The 19,256-nt window shown below is 39.6% G+C and overlaps 1 protein-coding gene across 7 annotated transcripts in view; it reads right to left on the bottom strand.

The window, feature by feature from the left end:
• Window positions 1-18,527, bottom strand: part of celf3a (cugbp, Elav-like family member 3a) — a 43,323-nt gene extending 24,796 nt beyond the window's left edge. For 2 of the 7 annotated variants that reach the window (XM_022200100.2, XM_022200103.2), the window contains exons 1-3: window positions 18,327-18,524; window positions 16,058-16,210; window positions 14,153-14,235 (exon numbers count right to left, since the gene is read on the bottom strand). In XM_022200100.2, the coding sequence (XP_022055792.2) occupies window positions 14,153-14,235; window positions 16,058-16,210; window positions 18,327-18,498 (408 nt within the window). In that variant the 5' untranslated portion in view covers window positions 18,499-18,524. Of the gene's footprint in view, window positions 1-14,152; window positions 14,236-16,057; window positions 16,211-18,039 lie in introns of all 7 variants that reach the window. The other 5 variants (XM_051955550.1, XM_022200105.2, XR_007945085.1 and 2 more) reach the window with 5 other exon arrangements.
• Window positions 18,528-19,256: the final 729 nt, after the last annotated feature.

The raw sequence follows: 19,256 nt of genomic DNA, 5'->3' as shown, positions 1-19,256 counted from the left end.
ATTGGAATTTGAGCGTGGCATTTAATCAAAACGCACCCCCTGCTGTCTTGCGAATTACAAAACGTGATATTTATGTGTTCTCACTTCATGTAACCTTTCATGTAAATGTCATTATTGCTGTCACGCGACATAATAGTGACAAATCTGTGCTTGTATGGATGTTTATGGATTTAGCCTCTGCTCTAGTTTCCCATATTTAACCTCCTGAGACCCGGCCCATTCGTTCATGTCCTCTGCACGGGATATTTGTTCAATATGTTTTGACTCATTTGAGCTTCCCTGCTAAATCCTGATGTGTTCAATGGAGAACATGCTGGCCTTTCCAATCATATCTCATGATTAGGGGAGAAAATGGGAACTTTGTTTTCATACTGAGACAAAATGGAGACTGTAGCAAAACTCTGCAGCCAGGAATAGGAAAAGCTAAGTCAGATACTGTTGTTTTATTCATGGTAATCAGATATTTTCTTGTTTCTGAACACGTCAGGAATCATAAATTTTGAGTTCAGTTAAACTTTTGGTCAGGAAAAATTATGAATGTCAACTATAATGGACATGAGAACGATTTATTTTCTATGTAAAGTAATTAATGTAATATCTAAATAGTTGTTTAGAACCATGTTTCATTCAACCTCATAAATTTGACACTATAGTTGTTTAATTTAGTGTCTTAAAGTTTCATTAGAAAATAGATCAGCATGTTTTCTTGTCAGCCTGTTTTGATTGAAGTGTTTTCTATGGCAAATTTGTTTTGTCCTAAATATTTTAATCAAATTCTAAATTGTAAATTGTTATTTTAGTTCCAAACTGGCAGGAAAGAATCATAAATACTGTAGTTACAGTTTGAAAGATGCTTTTTTCCTCAGTTCTCAGGAGGTTAATGCCTCTCCTTTCCTTTTCTTTTCTCTTCTTTTCTTTCCTTTTCTGTTTTTTGGCCAGCTCTACTCCAGCAGACCCGGCTGACACTGATATGTGTGATACTACATTTGCAGTGTCATTCAGTCTCTCTTTCTCTCCCCTCCTCCTCTCTCTCTCTCTCTCTGAGTCTCTCTCAGAATCTGCTCTAATCCTGCCGTCTATCGGTCCCTCTCCCCCTATCACACAAAACCAGGAAAAGCACACACCCACGCGGGATTGGGGAAGTGATAAGATTAAGAACACTCGCCAGCTAATCTGGATTAAAGGAGCACACAGCATCAGAGTAGGGGGGAGATTCTGAGCCTGACAGAGAGGCAGAGACGGACGTCTGCCGGGCGACACAGGAAGGGAAACGATGATTGAGAGAAACAAAGAAATAACAGAATGATGGGGGGGGGGGGGGGGAAAGCACAACACGAGGGGGGTTATGTAACCTTTTCATATTTTTTCCCCTCCTTTACTGCTCCATCCTCCGCCCTGCTGTTTAACTAAACCCCTACGTGAAACCGTGCACACATGAGTGCTTTGGCAGCTTGTCCTTCAAAACGTATAGAGCAGGGAGAGAAACGCTGAATGGAGGTATTGAATGAGGTGAAGAGAAAGAACGAACAAGAGAAGAGGAGGGGGAGAAGGGTGGGATTGAGAGGGGATTGAGGGGAAGCAGAGGAGCATATGGAAGGAAGGGGGGAGGCGAGAGGGAGGGACGAGGAGTCGAGGTGAGAGCAACAGAGTGACACTCTGTTAACTGTGGCTTAATGAAGGTCTTAATTATGGAGCTGGTGACATTTCAGCCAGTCACTGATCCGGCGTCACTGATTGATCCGCTGTGATCGGTCACCGGGAGACACTATTGATCGGCGCCGCCAGGACCCGCATGAGCAAACAGCGAGTACAGAACCGCCGGTTGAAAGCAGCACCGGGGAGCTCCTCAACGAGAGCGTCCAATTGATTGCACCAATTAATGGGATGATGGAGGGGCCAAAGTCTCAAAACCATCTTCCAATCAGTCAGGCAAATGAAGGTTCTGCTCCTGCAGGCAGCAGATGGTAATTTTAGTTTAAATTATATGGTGAAAGTTTGCTCCTAACATACCATTTGCTGCAGCGAAGATAACATCATCCCTACCGGGCCTGAATGCTAAAAAAACCATCATGCAACGAGGGTGAAGCTCTCAACAAACATCACTTGTGTTGTTCTAAGAGCTAATTCATGTCTCTTGTCCAATGTTTACAAAGATAACCATCACCTTTTGGGCTATTTGCACATCTGAGTGCAGCGACAATGCGTGCAGAACAAGTGCAACATTATAATATTGTACAAATGTATTTTCTGCACACAATGAGATTACATTCTTGATTTACATTGTGTTATTTTAAACTACAATTCCTAATCTCAATCTATCCTTTTTTAATCTCACTGTGTCGTTGAGTACATGCTGTTCTATGCAGCCCGGATTATAGAAAGTCATTCATCCTGTGTTTTAATATGATTTAATGCAGGTTTGAACATGAAAAGAATCTTTTATTAGTATTTGTAGCATTTGTTCATTAGTCTAATTTAAATCTGAGGTCTCTAATTAAGAAATAAAAAGCTTTTAAATAATCAAATTAAAGCTCATTCATAGTCAAATTTATTTTTTTACTGATTAAATGTGGTAATAAGGACTGTTTTTCCTAAATCATATCAAACAGAGATGTGACACACAGGAATGAATTCAAAAACATGATGGAATGTTTTATGTAAAATTGACTTGTTTTAAAGTTTGAAATGTGGACAAAAAGATACATTTTCACAGTGAAACTTCTGATGGCCACATTTCAACATTTTTTGGGAAATCTTTGAACATTTTTTGGTGGAAAAAAGAAATGTTAAAAGGGTTTCTTAAGACCATTCACAAAAAATCAACCAAAATCCAGCGAATTTCGCTGGATTTTGGTTGATTTTTTGTGAATGTTCTTAAAGAAAATATTAGAAGTTTTACTGACATATATGTAGTCATTTTAGATATTTTTAGGATTTTTTAAAGAGTTTTACTCATTTTTTGAAAATATTTAGACGATTTTTTTTTAACTTTTCAGGGAAAGTTTTAAGGAATTATTGGAATTTTCTTCTTGAAGGTTTTGCAAATTTTCAGAAATTTGGGGAATGTTTTTGCTGAATTTTTGGGTTTTTTTTATACAAGGAAACAATAGTTTTGGTGCCTGTAAATGAGGACAACAGGAGGGTTAAATAACTCAAAATAGAAACCGACGCAGAGAACAAGATTCTTCAAATGGAAAAGACACTTCCGTCTTGGACTTGAGTTAAGCAATCCAAGCTGATGCCACAAACTCATGGCATCAGTTTGTGTGACATGTTTGGCTGATCGCGTGTTTGAACGGCGCTTCCATAAAAAAATCCCCTGGCCCTTATTTCAGCTCCGGGAAGACAAACAGCGAAGGCCGCAGAGCCGGTGATAAGGAGGAGCGCGGCAGATGGCTCAGGAGATTGGAATTAGAATATACAAGAGGGAAAACTGCGAGAAGTGGAGGCCATCAAGGCTGCGCCACTTCAGATCGGCACGGCAACCGGCCGCTGCCTCTGACGAAGAGCGCGCTCGCATGGCTGTCGTCATGACAACCCCTAGTGATGAGAACCCCACATCAGGTAAACAAGGTTGCCCTGAACAACGTGCAGAAGAGACGAGGAGAGAGGAGAGAGGAGAGGGAAGGGAGGGAGGGAGGGAGGGAGGGAGGGAGGGAGCAAAAAAAACACAAATGAGGAGGACAAAAGGTGCTTCTAGGTCAAGAGATAGGGGATTAGATGTGTGAGGGGAAGAAAAAATGAAAGAAGAAGGAGGAAGTAAAAAACAAGGGATGATGATGATGATGATGATGATGATGATGGAGGCAGCGTTCGTGCCTGTTGAATGTTGGCGCTGCCTCGAGAGCAGATGCAGGAGCAGGGAGAAAAATATCTCCCTCTAAGCCTCAACCACTAACACACACTTTACAGTAATTTGCTCTCTCCCCTCCTCCTCTTCCTCCTCCTCCTCCTCCTCCTCCTCCTCCTGTTGCTCCCCTCCCTTCCCCTTTTCTCTCTTAGGCTTGTTTACAAAAACAGTCCCATACTGTGCACAGACAACACACAGGCAAAAACCTGCCTGATCAACAACCCATCTCACCAGTGCGTGTTTTATTTTTTCCTCTGCTATTTGATTTGTTGTGTTGTTGTTGTTTTTTCCCTCCCTTCCCTTCCCTCTTGCACTGCATCTCCAGATATTACACACAATCAACACACAATGCTCCTGTCGGTCACGGCAAACATGCAGCTACACATCTTTAATCTTTTTTTTTCCTTTTCTCTGATGCCGTGGGGGGATTTCACCGGGATTATGAGATATTAAATCCATAGATTATCCAATCAAATCACAGCTCAACCCTTTCGCCATAATGCATGACCCCCCCCCTTCCTCCCGTCCGAGCCATCAACATTCATAAACAGAAGAGGAGTGGCTCTCGCTGTGATGTGTTTTCATCCACCACGGCAGCACAAATGTGTGTTAGACAGAGGAGTGTTTGTGGTCTGAGTGAGTAAAACATATTGATGATGACATTTTTCTCGCCTTCCCATTATGACCCGCAAAACAGATGATAATCTGTTGCGGCTCAGCGCGGCCCAGTGTTGTTAAGTCTATACAGTGAGCTGCTTCTGCTGCTTCTGTGTGAGGGTGACACATTTCTGCCGCCTATTTTCTCTCCAATTTCAATCCATTCTGCTTGTCCGCCCCAAAAGACGGCCACTCTGAATGGTAAATATATCAGCGGAGACCATCACCCCTCCTGCTCTTTCAAGAACATTTACAGCAGGAGTGGAGTTGGGGGGGAGGCAAAGCTAGAGGTGGGGGTGTGTGTGATGGGGGAGGGTGGGAGGAAGGGAGGGAGGTGCAGCTGGGTGGGTCTTGAAAGGAGGAGGAGGGTAGGGGGGGGGCCACAAAGACAATTTTCCGTCTTCGCCTCCCCTCCGCTCCATCACACAGCGCTGGTCATTGCATCGTGCCGGTCGCCTAGCAACCTGGCATCCCTCGTCCCAGCCGTCTCCAGGCAACGAGACCTGCGACCGTAATCAACCTGCCACCTCCCGCCTCCCCTCCCCTCCCCTCCCCTCCCCGTTCTGTTCCTCTCCCATCATCTCTGCTGCTTTCGCTCCCTCGGCTTCTCCATCCTCCATCCTCCTCCTCGTCGCAAAATGCACTTATATACGACCGAGACACACTTGTGAATTCACCCGAGGGAAGAAGAAAACACAGGTGGAAATTGGTATATTCACAAGCACAGAATGAAAGAAAGAAAAAAAGAGTAAAAAAAAAAAGAATAAATAAAAAGGGGAAGGGGGGAGATTAATAGACGCAGTTGATTGTGCACTCGCACAAAGAGTTGGAACAAAAGCGACAGAGGCTGGGATGGAAAAGGGAAAAAAAAACGCAGAGAGATGCACAAGAGCGGTGTGGTAATGCTTCCACATGTGGATGCACACAAAGCAGAGAGAGACAGAGAGAGAGAGAAACCTTCTCCTGAATCCAGCCAGCCGCTAAATCAATCCAACACAAAGAGACTGACAGCTTGTACAGTTTAATAATATTTAATCAATGTCCCAGCGTTCAGATTCAGAGCTGCTGCCCGTCGTCGTCTCCTGCAGGGTTCACTAGTCGGTCCGGCATTAACACCGAGCTGACATTCAGTCCTTCTGTCAGACGGACAACTTCAAATATAAAAAAAAATCCCTCAAAGTGGAGGAAACTGTATATCAAAGAGTAAATTTCTAACAACACTCGAGTTGACTTCCAATTGTTTTGTCTCTTCTGGCTGTTAAATATTCATGTCAAGTGCTGTTTGACTCGATTCAGTGGAGCAGAGGGGGAGAAGAAGTGAATCACGGACAGATTTCTGTGGATGTGTGCGAGTACAGATAGGGTCCATGTCCTACTTTTTATGTTAGTTATTTATTTTTTATATCTGGGCACGATTTGCACACTTCATAACCAATGCAACCTATATATATTTTTATATATACATACAGTACCAGTGAAAAGTTTGGGGTCATCCGGGCAATTTCATGTTTTCCATGAAAACTCACACTTTTATTCATGTGCTAACATAATTGCACAAGGGCTTTCTCTTTCTCTTTTTACCATTAGCTAACACAATGTAGCATTAGAACACAGGCGTGATGGTTGCTGGAAATGCTCCTCTGTATACATATGTAGATATTCTATTAAAAAAATCCAGCCACATTTTACCACATTAGCAATGTCTAGACTGTATTTCTGATTCATTTAATGTTATCTGCATTGAAAAAAATGCTTTTCTTTCAGAAAATAAGGACATTTCTAAGTGACCTCAAACTTTTAAACGGTAGTGTATGCATGAATAAATGCACCTTATGTGAAGTATAATTTAAGTAAAAGACAGAGATCCCTGTGTGCACAGCTATGCTCAGGGACATTAGCATTAGCTTCAGAGACTGGGAGGTTTAAAGCTGCTTTAGAGAAGGACAGACTTGTTTGTTGTGTAATTTAGGAGAAGCTGAGAATGAGGTTCATTTTATGTTTTATTGTCCTGTATGCTTTTCAGTAAGATGTCCTCTGTTTATTTTGATTTCTTTTGGTTGGATGACCGTGAAAAATTACACTTATGTTTTAGAACGGGAACCCTTTTTCGTGACAGAATTTCTTTGTCAGGCCTGGGATAAAAGGTGATATAGTTTGTTTAACCCTCCTCTTGTCCTCATTTACCGGCACCAAAAAATATTGTTTCCTTGTCTGAGAAAAATCCAAAAAATCAGCAAAAAAATTCCCCAAATTGCTGAAAATTTGCATAACCTTCAGGAAGAAAATTCCAATAATTCCTGAAAAGTTTTATTTAAAAAAATCCCCCAAATCGGGCAAGAAAATTCTTGTAAATATTTTCAAAAAATGAGTAAAAATCTTCCCAAAAAATCCTAAAAATATCTAAAGTGATTACATATATATCAGCAAAACTCCTAACACTTTCTTTAAGAACATTCACATAAAAATCAATCAAAATCCAGCGAATTTCGCTGGATTTTGGTTGATTTCTTTTGTGAATGTTCTTAAGAAACATTTTTAACTTTAAATTTTCCATCAAAAAAAACGTTCAAAGATTTCCCAAATATGTTGAAAATGTGGAAGGTTTCAGTGTGAAAATACACTTTTTTTCTCCACATTTTTAAACTTTGAAACGAGTCAATTTTGAACCACAGAACGACACGAAGGTTAAGGACTTATCAGCAGAATATTGTGTGTTTTGGATGTATTCAGTCAAATCAATCAATCAGCCATATATGGTATTGGTTAAAAAGTGTGCAAATCATGCTTAGATATGTCTAAAAAACAAATAACTATCATGTCAGTCTGTCTCTCTGTATATATACACAGACATATGCATGCTAGACAATCAGTCCTGCACCAAAGTTCAAAGAGCTTAATGAGTTTTGCCACAATAGAACGTCACCGCACACACTCTACCCCCCAAAAACCCACTATTTCCCAGTGACAGATGTCTGCATTTAAGCTGATAAACACACTGCCTCAATGCACCTCCACCCCCCCTTCCACCCTTTCTGCCACCCACCGTTCATTATGTCAAACTTTCATTCATTTCTTCCTCCCATCCCCCCTCCCTCCCCTCCTTCATTACTAAACCTCCCCCCCTTCCATCCCTCCTTCATTTATCCAATTTCTCTCAAATTCACACCCATTTACCACCTCCATAAATCCAATCTGCATTCATCATTACAGTCGCCCCAGAGTGACGTACAGAGGACGAGCCCCCTTTCTTTCTTTTTTTTCTCCCCTGTGCCTGTCCTGCATCGTCCCTGGCGTGCATTGATATGCATATGTAAATGAACGGACGCATGAATGCACACTTAACTCCGGATAGATTCATCAAATGAACGCGTTGGCTGTAATTGCCATCATCATCGTTGGAGATCTGGGCTACATATGTAGGCGCTGCTTTATCTGCAGACATGTAGCATCTGCGCACATTTCATCCACATAAATGTCAGTTATTTCTGCTAACAGGTATATAAGAGTTTGTTAACCCATGTGTGTCTACAGTAAGACGTCTCGCTCATGCATTAAGGCCACAAATCACAGCACTCTGCACTACAACTTCCCATCTCATATCCTGTGTAAAAAGCCTGGGCTATATTTAGCATATGCAATTTTTTTTTTTCAGACTATTGATAAAACCCCTCTGTCTGCTCCGTCTGAGTCCTTATGTCTGAGTAAATGTCAGGCTTAGTCAGATGTTCCACCCAAAGCGAGCTCCTGCCTCTCATATGGGCAGCTTAAACACAGAAGGCCTCGCAGCGCAGATTTTACGCTCGCAGATAGTGAATGAAGAAACCTGAGAGGGGCTCATAATAAAACCCTGCAACTTCCATCCCTACTCCTATCTGTGGATGTGCGCTCTCCACGGAAACCACGGTGCACACAAAAGCAAACAGACAGTTACACACACACGCGTGCACAAAAGCACACACACACACACACACACACACACACACACACACACACACACACACACACACACACCCTTCATTAAACCGTGTTAGCGCCAACACCTGCCCTCCCTTCCCCCGCCGCTCATGCAAATACACAGCAAACGCTCTCACACTTTCCAACTTGGCCACAGTGCCGCTATTAAATTTAGATATTATTATTATTAATTTTGGATTAAAGCCTTAAAAAATGAAACAAACGTGTTCTGTGACGACTGAGGCACTTATGAGCTTCAGGAAGTCTCGTCCACATTGATTTAAGGAAACATTTTTGGAGATAGTTTGCTTTCCTCAACGCCGTTCTCACGTCTGTACAGTACATAAAAACTACAGTTGGCAGCTGATTAACTTAGCTTAGCTTAAAGATTAAAAGTACGGGCAAACAGCTAGCTTCATGCTAATCTATGAGCTTTGGAGGTGATGGTAGGCTAGGCCAGGCTAGCTGTCTTTATGCTAAGCTAGGTAAGTCTGATGCTGCCCGCAGGCATGGACTGTAAGTAATAGATGGATGGAGCAACCATTAGCTTGTGGATTACTGTTTTTAAGCTTCAAGTTTGGCTTTTCGTTGTCCCCATCAGACACAACTAACGACTACGCACACAAAGCATACCGTAACTCATCATCTATTTTCTGCGAAATTGGATCATAATTTACAAAATGGACATCATGTTGGTTTCAGAGAACTAATGATTGTAACTTTAAACTAATCATAAAAATGCTTAATGAGGCAACAAATCAAGTGAGAAATCATTTTTATTCTCATAGATTTCAATACAGTTGGGCTACTTTTTGTAACAGAGGGGTCGCCCCCTGCTGGCTGCTAGAAAGAATGTATGCTAAGTCCATTTTATCTATGCAGGAAATATGAACTAGGTGATAGTGATTTTGATCTTTTCATGTAAATTGCGACAAAAATAGAAGTAAGCGTGCATCACAAACTTTCAATTTTCCTTTAATCTACTGATTAACTTTCCAGATTTTAAAACATTTTGTCCAGAATCTAAATATCTTCATTTTACCATCATGTAGTCCAAAACAAGCCACGAAATATGAATGCAAAGCAATTTTTGCTATTTTTTACTAATAAATGACTTGGCTAAATGACATGCAAAAACAACAATAATTTTTAAAAAAGCTAAAAGAAGCTACAAAATACCAAAGTAGATGAATAACAAAAATAAATGCAATAAAAAAACAGATAGAATAGTGAAGTCAAGTCACGACTAATGAAGACACCATCTTCAAACTGCCTTCTTGTAAAAATTATTATGATTGGCATTATGAAAGCAGCATAACAAGACTAAACGTTGCAGTTAAGTCCCTGCAGTGTTATTTAAGGTGTGATTTTACCTGATTGTACTCCATAAAAATCATAAAAATACTACTTTACTTGACCATAATCCATATAAAGGCCGAGACCCTACAGTGTTATTAATTATGTAGAATAGTCTAACTAATATAATAATAAAGCCGCACACTACTGGGTTATAAATTATGGATCTCAACCTAATAAATGTACATATTGTGGTTAAAACACTACAATGGTAGAATAAAATTATTGGTTCCAGTTTCTCCAATGTGCTCTTCAAATTTCAGTTGATTTCTAATTTGTATATTATGTCTAATTTGATATTTTCATGTAAATTATGACAAAAATAGAAATAAGTATGCATCACAAACTGTCAGTTTTCCTTTAATCTGTTGATTAATGTCTACATATCCTCATTTCATCATCATGTAGTCCAAAGCAAGCCATAAAATACAGTGATTTTTGCCATTTTTTGCTGACAAATGACTTGGGTTAATGGCTTGTGAAAATAGTGCTGATTCATTTTCAATTATGTGAATTTATTTCAGCTCCGACGGCCGTTTTCAACACGTATTTATTTAAAGTTGTCGACTTCTCAGCTCCGTTTTGGAGCCTGCTTTGTGAAATGACTCAGTTTAATGTGGCACAACGTGGACGTTATTGTCTCTATGAGCCTCACAACAGCTGACCGGGGCCAGACAAATGGCCTGAGACAGAACACAGATAAAGCGATAAGAACAGAGGGGACAAGAGTACAAGATGTCCAAGTAGGACAGAATGAGTGCAGCTCGGGAGGAGAATCTTTTCTTCCGTTGCCACACTCGCAGCGGCTCTGTTTTATTGCTCCCTGCTATTTTTTTTCCTCCTCTTCCCTTCAACCAACTCCACCGTTCTCTCACTTTCTTGGGCCGAATGTGCTTCTGACGCTCTTCTTCGCTTAGAGACGGACTCCCTCACCTGAAATTAAACACAAGGCCAGGTGCCACTCTGATACGACCATCTGCTCACCCCCGCCTGACTTTTACCTTCTTTCTTCTGTTCCATTGTTAGCGGGGAGGAGGGGGAAAAAAAGCAGCAAGACTCTCCAGAAAAGGAGAAATGCTTTTAAAAAAGAAAAAAGAAAGAAAAAGAAGCAGCGTCGACTGTTAATGGCATCTTTCAGCTTTCTCTACATTCAGGTGTGCTTTCATTTAAGCTCCCTCGTCTCAGTCCTATAATTGCTATCATGTTATTCCTTTTGTATCGCCCTGGCCATGAGATGCCAAAGTTAATTATTCTTTGGCAGCGCAGGTGCAATTAGATGACAATTACACCACAGCTGGTGGCAGGGGTGGGAAGCAGATCCCGTCCGTGTGGGCGTGTACGGAGCTAATAAGATGGTTTTCATTCTTCTTCGCTTTTTTTTCCCTCTCTCTCTCTCTTTTGGCATCGGAGGGGGGGAGGGCAGGGAAGGAGTGGGAGAGGGTTTAGCTTGTTCCACACGGCTTAGAGGTAAGAGGTTGTGAGGGAGGCAGTGGAAACACTGGGTGGGGGAGATGAGGGCTTTAGCACGGGGCATCGGGCCCTGCTGATCCCCTACCAGAGGTCAGGAAGGTCGCGCTACTGTCACGCTAACAATGAGATTTCTTTTGTCGCCACCCTAATACCAGCCTGCTCCTTCAAACCGCCTCCCCCCCACCCAGTGAGCTCACAATGTCCTCCTGCTGAGACGATTAGTCGATTGACAGGCAAAAAAGGAAAAAAAAGTCAATAAGTTAAATAATCGAATCAAAGGTAAAGACAGATATCTGTGGGATGAGCTTTTTAAAAAGGACATGACTGGTTCTCCTGTCTGCTCTGGGATTACAACTAATGGTTCTAATCTTTATTGATTGCTTTCTTTTTTTAAGAAAATGACCAAAAATGGTGAAAAATGTCCTTAATCCTGTAAAACCCACTGTTGCGGAAATACAGCATCAGTTCTATTTTTTATTATGTACATAAATAAATATAAATATAGAATTTTTGCTGTTTTTCTATATTTGTTTATATATATTTATTCTTTTTTGTGTTATTTTGCTCATTTTCTTCTATATTTGGGTTTATATATTATAATTATTATTAATATTTTTTGTCTTATTTTTTGTTCATTTTCTTCTAATTTTAGGTTTATATATTATCATTTATTTTTTGTTTTGTTTTTTGTTTATTTTCTTCTATATTTAGGTTTATATTATTATTATTTATTTTGAAGTTGTAATATATTTTTTAAACATTTTTTCATATATTTGGGTTTTATATATCATTTATTGCTCATTTTTTCTATATTTGTTTGCATAGATTCTTTTTTGCGTTTTTTTACTCATTTTTTCTATATTTGAGCTTATATTTTATCATTATTATTATTATTATTATTATATTTTTAGTTTTATTTTTTGCTCATTTTCTTTGATATTGAGGTTTATATATTTTATTATCATTATTATTATTATTATTAGTGGTATTATATTTTTGATAATTTTTTCCTATATTTGTGTCTGATATATCAATTATTTCTTTATGTTTTGCTTAGTTTTTTCTATATTTGGGTCTTACAGGGTTAACAGTCTTCTAAAAAGTCAAAAACGACATGTCCGGCAGCTACCATTCATATTTTCAAAAGTGGAAACAGAGAAATTGGTAATTTATTCAAAGAATTAAAAAAAAAAATCAAATATAAGTAAAAATGAAAAGAATTTTAAAAGCTACAAGATGCTACAAAATACCAAATCAGACGATTGATACAAACAAATTCAACAAATAAATGAAAGATAAAATAATTAAATCAAGCCATGGCTAATGAAGACACCGTCTTCAAATTGCCTTCTCCTAAAAAATATTTTTATTGATATTACGAAAGCAACAAGACTAAACACAGCAGCTAAGACCCTGTAGTGTTATTTAAGGTGTTATTTTACCACCCAGAAAATCATAAAAATCCTACTTTACTTCATTATAATCCATATAAAGGCTGAGACCCTTCAGCGTTATTAAATATGTAGAATATTCTAACTAATGTCATAATAAAGCTGCAAACTACTGTGTTAAAATTATGGATCTTAACCTAATTAATGTAAATACTGCGGTGAAACACTACAGTGATGAAATAAAATCATCGATTAGGGTTTCTCAAATATGCTCTTTAAATTCCAGCTGATTTCTAATTTGAATTTACGTTTCAGACCCAGAAACTGAGAGAGAAATGAGAGATCTTGAACTTTTCACGTAAATCTAGACAAAAACATGAATATCTGTGGTTCCAGATTCTCAGATTTGTCCTCTAAATTTCAATTGAACAACTGCAGGTTTTTAAATTTGATTATATTTCAATTCAGTTTAATCTATATAGCGTCGATGTTTAACATCTCACAGCACTGAGCATAATAAGATACAGACCGTACGATTTAGAAACAGAGAGCAGAAAACCCAGGAGCTGCCTTAAGAGGGGAAAAATAAAACCTCGGACAGAACCAGGCACAGGGAAGGCACCCATCTGCCTCGACCGGTTGGGTGGGAGTGGGTTAAAACAAACCAAAAGGCGATGTTTTCTTGAATTCTGCAAACTTGTTTTTGCCACATTTTGCTGTTTTTAGGCTTTAGAATTGATCGATACTGAAAATAATCCTTCTTCTCTCCTCCAGATTCATGAGCTGCCATTCAGTAGAGTTGAGAAGGAAGGAGAAGAAAAAAAAAGAAGTGAATGATTTCAACAAAAATAACCAAAAGGAAACAGGGGTAAAGCCTTGTTAGTAAAAGAGGAAGCAGCGGCAAGTCTGGGAGCACACTCTGTCTCAGTAATTCCTTGCCTTGTCGCCTTGTCTCCCATATAGTCGGTTATTATAGAGACGCGGCTGTCATGTCATATTTAGCTCTGGAAATGTCATTTGGCAGCACACCTGCTGCCTGGCTATGCTAATAAAGCTAGGTTTAACTTTGATTAGAATTCAGAGGGAGAGATGGATGGAAAGAGAGAGAGAGAGGCAGAAAGGAAGAGAAACATCAAAGAGAATAAGAACTGGCAAAGTCACTCCAGCAGCGAGCCTCATAGCTGTCTCTTTCGACCCGTGACATGCAGCAAGATGACTCATGCCTTAACTGGATGGATATGTCTGGATGCATCACATATGAAACATAAGAGGGAGAGAGCAGCCTCTGACCTTTATTGGTGCGTATCAGCTTAAAGGGGAAGTCGGCCCCGCATGTCAAACTTGGTTAATTTTCCCCGTGTCACTGTGCGTCCACGTGTGCTCACACAGAGCGGCGTGCCAGTTATTCTGCCGTAAACATGCGAGCTGTCGAGGACGTTAAAGAGGGAGAAAAAAAAAACAGCAACACACTCACCCCTGGTAGTGTCTTCTGCTCGTGCAGTGCATTCTGGGCTTTGAGGGCAGATTCGCGAGCGCAATACGTCAGAAAGGCACATCCTGGAGACAGAAAAGAGGCGAAATATGCCATAATATCAGGCGTGTTGTGCTATTGTTGCATCGCTGTGCTTTGGTTTTATTAACATGGATTGATTTTAGCAGAGATTCTGGGTCAGGGTGCGTTTAAATTCCCTAAAATCGCCTTTAATCAGAGGCGAAAAATAAAAAAAACACAATTGTCATTTTGTTAAGTAGTTATCCCAGTGGCACCGGAGATCTGTTGGATTATTAAATCATAATATCTAGCAGTCTGAATGGGTATTTAATATCACGCTGTTCAAGCAAAATGTATGCAGCCCCACATAATAGAGAGAGGCCTTCATTAACCTTTAGGGCTCCCAGAAATCATGAATATGGAAATGTATGCAGAATAGGTGTTATAGGTGTTAGAGGACTGATACCACCTGGCCTATACGTCTCCCAAATGACTGATGGTTTATGTGGATTTATAAAAAGCCTTTGTTTTGCGGCGCTCAGATTTGCATTAGAAATGACAGCGAGGATTCATTGTTTAGCTTAGATCACTTCCCCGCAGCTCCCGTCCATCTGTCAGACGGGATTTTTGTCGAGTTTTCCTCCCAAAAATGTGAGAAGCCCGTTGGCCACGTGACCGGGAGAAGTAGTAGCAGCAGTGGGTGGCGCCGACACTTTTCAAACTGATTGATATCGCCACGGGAAACCAATTATTGACTGACAAAATACTTTTTTCTGAGACTGATCCCAGACAGCTACCTTTCTGTTAATGATAATTATCCCGACACGGAGGGAGCTGTGTGACATTTCACACTGTAAAAAGTACAACAATGCCGCTCGCTGGCGTTATTTACTTAATTAAAACAACCCGGAATGATTAATTACGTCATGGAGTTTGTTTTTAATTTCAGAATGCTACTAGGTATGAAGGAAAATCTCCCAGCTTGCACTAAAGCTGATCGATTAATCGATTAGTCGGCAACTTGAGTATTTTTTAAGTCAAAAAGCCAAAATTTTCCAATTCTGGCATCTAAAATGTGAATATTTTCTAGTTTCTTTACTAAATATCTTTGGGTTTTGGAGAAAAAAGACATATAAGGACGTCATGTTGGGCTTTTGGAAACACTGATTGGCATTTTACAGACCAAACAACTAATCGATTAATCAAGAATGCAAACGATTACTAGATGCAGTCATTTCTTGCGCATGTTTAGTTGGGTTTTGCACGATTTCTGCAGTTTCTACATTCTATTGTTGCTGTTATTTCCACAGTCAATTGGAAGATAGCGCATGGAGAAAGGCTGAAAAGACTGTCGGCCTTTAATCCAAGAGTTTGTAGAAGAATAAATGTGCAGAGTCAGGACACTAAAATGACATTTTAACATACAAAACCAAGCATTTAAAGCAGAATATTGTATTTTAAATAGTCAAGTTGTTGAAAAAAGTCAAACAGTGCGACATATTCTGCTAAAATGTTCGTCTTTAACCTGCAAAGATCCATTTTCAGAGCGATGACTTGAAGTAAATCTACATTTTTTTTTTCAATGTCAGAATCCATAACCGATGTAAACACACGTTGTTTCCACCAGCTGTGCATCAGATTTCCTCTTTAGATCGATGCTACGGTGGGCTTTTGGCCTCTTGGGGGCTTTTAAAAAACCTCAAAAGGGACAAAAGCATTTGCCTTCCCTCACATTAACCGACGCTTCAATCACAGCTTAAAGATACACAGGAGAAACTGGTGCTGACTGCATGTTTGGCCTTCACCACTAAATAATACACATAAAATCAACAGTATCACTCCCCTCCCCTCCACTCTGGCCTCCCTCTGACCCGGCGGCTCGCTCACCTTTGTGCATCCCTGTATATTTGTCCTTTATCACGGTCAACTCGTAGATCTTTCCAAACTGCTCGAAGATGGGCTTCAGGTCCTTCTCCTCCAGGTTTCGGGGTATCTGCCCGATGAAGAGCTTGATTGCGTCAGGCTCCTTCATTGAGAAGTCTGCAGGTGGTGGTGGAGGAGGAGGAGGGAGAGAGAGAGAGAGAGAATAAAAACACAGAGTGGAGGCGGTCAGGAGGAGCAGACAGGAGCCTGCGGGCTTAAATTCACACTGCACAGGAGGTGCAAACAGGAGGCCGGGGATGGAGGTGCAGATGGGAGCGTTCAGCGGGGATGGGAATAGGCTGAAATAATACTTTCGACACCCCTTGGAGACGTGGCGGCGCAAATACTGTGGTAGATTTTAGCAGCGTGTGCCACAGAAATCAGGATAAAGCACGCAGCAGTTAGATTTCTGTGATAATATGTAAGTATGTTAATGAAAACGCTGAAAAAAGAGTCACTATCGACTATTACAGACGCACTGCAATGCCAAACTGAGCCATTATACGTGGATTTTTGACATATCTTTATGAACTAATGTTTTTTCTTGCATAAAATACATGCAAAAGGATGAAAATGCTTCAAAAAGTCACCTATCAAGTCACTGTCAACCATTACAGATACACTACTATACCAAAAAGACATATCTTTTTGGACATATCTTTATGTATCATGGCATTTTTCTTGCATAAAACACATGCAAATGGATGAAAATGCTTCAAAAATCATCTACGAAGTCACTGTTGGCTATTACAGATAGACTGCAATACCAAATTGAGCCATTAAATGTGTTTTAATATCTTTATGAACTATTGCCTTGTTCCTACATAAAATGTATGCAAATGAATAAAAATGCTTAAAAAGTCATGTATGAAGTCATTGTCAACTATTATAGATACACTATTATACCAAAAAGGGCAATTTCATGTATTTTTTGGACATATCTTTCAGAATTATTGTAATTTTTGAGCATAAAGTACATGCAAAAGAATGAAAATACTTCAAAAAAACCATCTATGAAGTCACTGTCGACTATTACAGATACACTATTATACCAAAAAGTGCATATACATGTATTTTTTGGACATATTTTTACAAACTATTGCCTTGTTCTTACATAAAATACATAGAAATGAATACAAATGCTTCAAAAAGTCACCTATGAAGTCACTGTTGACCATTACAGACACACTGCAATACCAAATTGAGCAATTGTGTGTGGTTTTTTGACATATTTTCAGGAAAAATTGCATTTTTCTAGCATAAAACACATGAAAATGAACGAAAATGCATCAAAAGTCATCGCTGAAGTCACTGTCAACCATCACAGCTACACTGCACTACCAAACTGAGCCATTATATGAGATTTTTGTTCACATATCTTGAGGAATTATTGCATTTTTCTTGCATTAAACACACACAATTGAATGAAAATGCTTCCAAAAGTCACCTATGAAGTCACTGTCGACTATTACAGACACATTGCAATACCAAACTGAGCAACCGTGTGCAATTATGTGTGCTTTTTTAAAATATCTTTCAGAATTATTGCAATTTTTCTTGCATAAAACACATGCAAATGCCGAAAATTCTAAATATTACTGACTGAAAATGAAGTTCCATGCGTTGGGCGTCACACTGGACGCTATGAATCAGATCAGATTGGATATTTAGTGCTTTTTCTGCGTTAAAGTCTTTTTTTTTAAAAAATAAAACAGATCCATGTGATGCTGTAGTAAATACTAGTAAACACAATCTCCCCTTTTTTCGTGTCTAGGCCGCCTATTTTCGAGCCCACGACAGTGTGTGTCAACACAGCTGGAGACCTGCGCTCTCTTTGTCAAGACACTGGTGACAACAACAATGACCCGAGCAGGATTTCACACAATTTCAGCCATTAAAAATAATTTAAAAACACACAACAAAGAGTTAAAGAGGAAAATAAATACCTGTGGTGCTGTTCGTGGCAGAGAATAGGCGTGATGTGTGGAGATGATCTTCTTCTTCTTCCCTCCGCTGCTTATTTAGTTATTAGAGCTCAATTAGTCAGTTCATGTAATAAGTTAGGCCTGCTCCCCCCCTAAAACAACACAACTAACACCCAGCCACCGTCCTTTATTCGGCATGAGCGAGCTTTTTTTCCAGATCTTGTTTTTTTCCCCCCTATTCCTCCCCTTTGCTCTTCCCCAACGCCGTTTTTCTTTCTTCAAATAATCTAAATAAACAGATCTCTTACTGGTTCGGCAGCACACGCTCTGGAGTGATGGATAGATGTTGAGGCTTCCTTCACTAGACCGGAGGGAATTGTCAGTCTGGCTGGCTGTCCTCTCTCCTCTCACGGTGCGTGTGTGTCTGTACTCCTTTGACGTCGTAAGCCGGTGTCTCCCTCCCTGTCCATCTCCCTCCATCCCTCCCCTGGGCGCCGTGAGCCGTGATGTCTGCCGCCGGGGACCGTCCACAAAGTACTGGCCCGCTGACAGCCGCACAAAGTGGAGATGGAAGAGAAAAGGGAAAAAAAACGCACAGCGGGCAGGGAACATCATGTACAAGTTTATAAAATTACATATATAATAAAGAATTTATCATTAAGATTATATATATGCATCATTATATGATATATTATTCTATATTACAACACAAAATGACAAAAACAAGACACAAAATGACAAGAACGAGACTCAAAACAAAAAAGAGACACAAATCAACAAAAATGAGACACAAAACCACAAAAATGAGACACAAAACGACAAACCAAGACAAAAAATGACAGAAGCGAGACACAAAACAACAGAAAAAAGACACAAAACAACAGAAACAAGACACAAAACAACAGAAACGAGACACAAAACAACCAAAAGGAGACACAAAATGACAAAAAATGAGACAAAAACAACAAAAACAGGACACAAAATGAGAAAAACAAGACAGAAAACAACAAAAACGAAACACAAAATGACAAAAAAAGGCACAAAACAACAAAAACGAGGCACAAAATGACAAAAATGACACAAAATGATCAAAAGGAGACTAAATGACAAAAACAAGACAGAAAATGGCAGAAACAAGACACAAAACAACAAAAATGAGACTCAAAAAATATCAAAATATAAAATATATATACACACACACATACACACACATATATATATATATATATATATATTAT

This window comes from Acanthochromis polyacanthus, chromosome 11 (genome assembly GCF_021347895.1).
Source record: "Acanthochromis polyacanthus isolate Apoly-LR-REF ecotype Palm Island chromosome 11, KAUST_Apoly_ChrSc, whole genome shotgun sequence".
NCBI lineage: Eukaryota > Metazoa > Chordata > Actinopteri > Pomacentridae > Acanthochromis > Acanthochromis polyacanthus.
The sequence above is the reverse complement of the archived record's forward strand: the minus strand, read 5'-3'. Positions and strand labels throughout refer to the sequence as shown.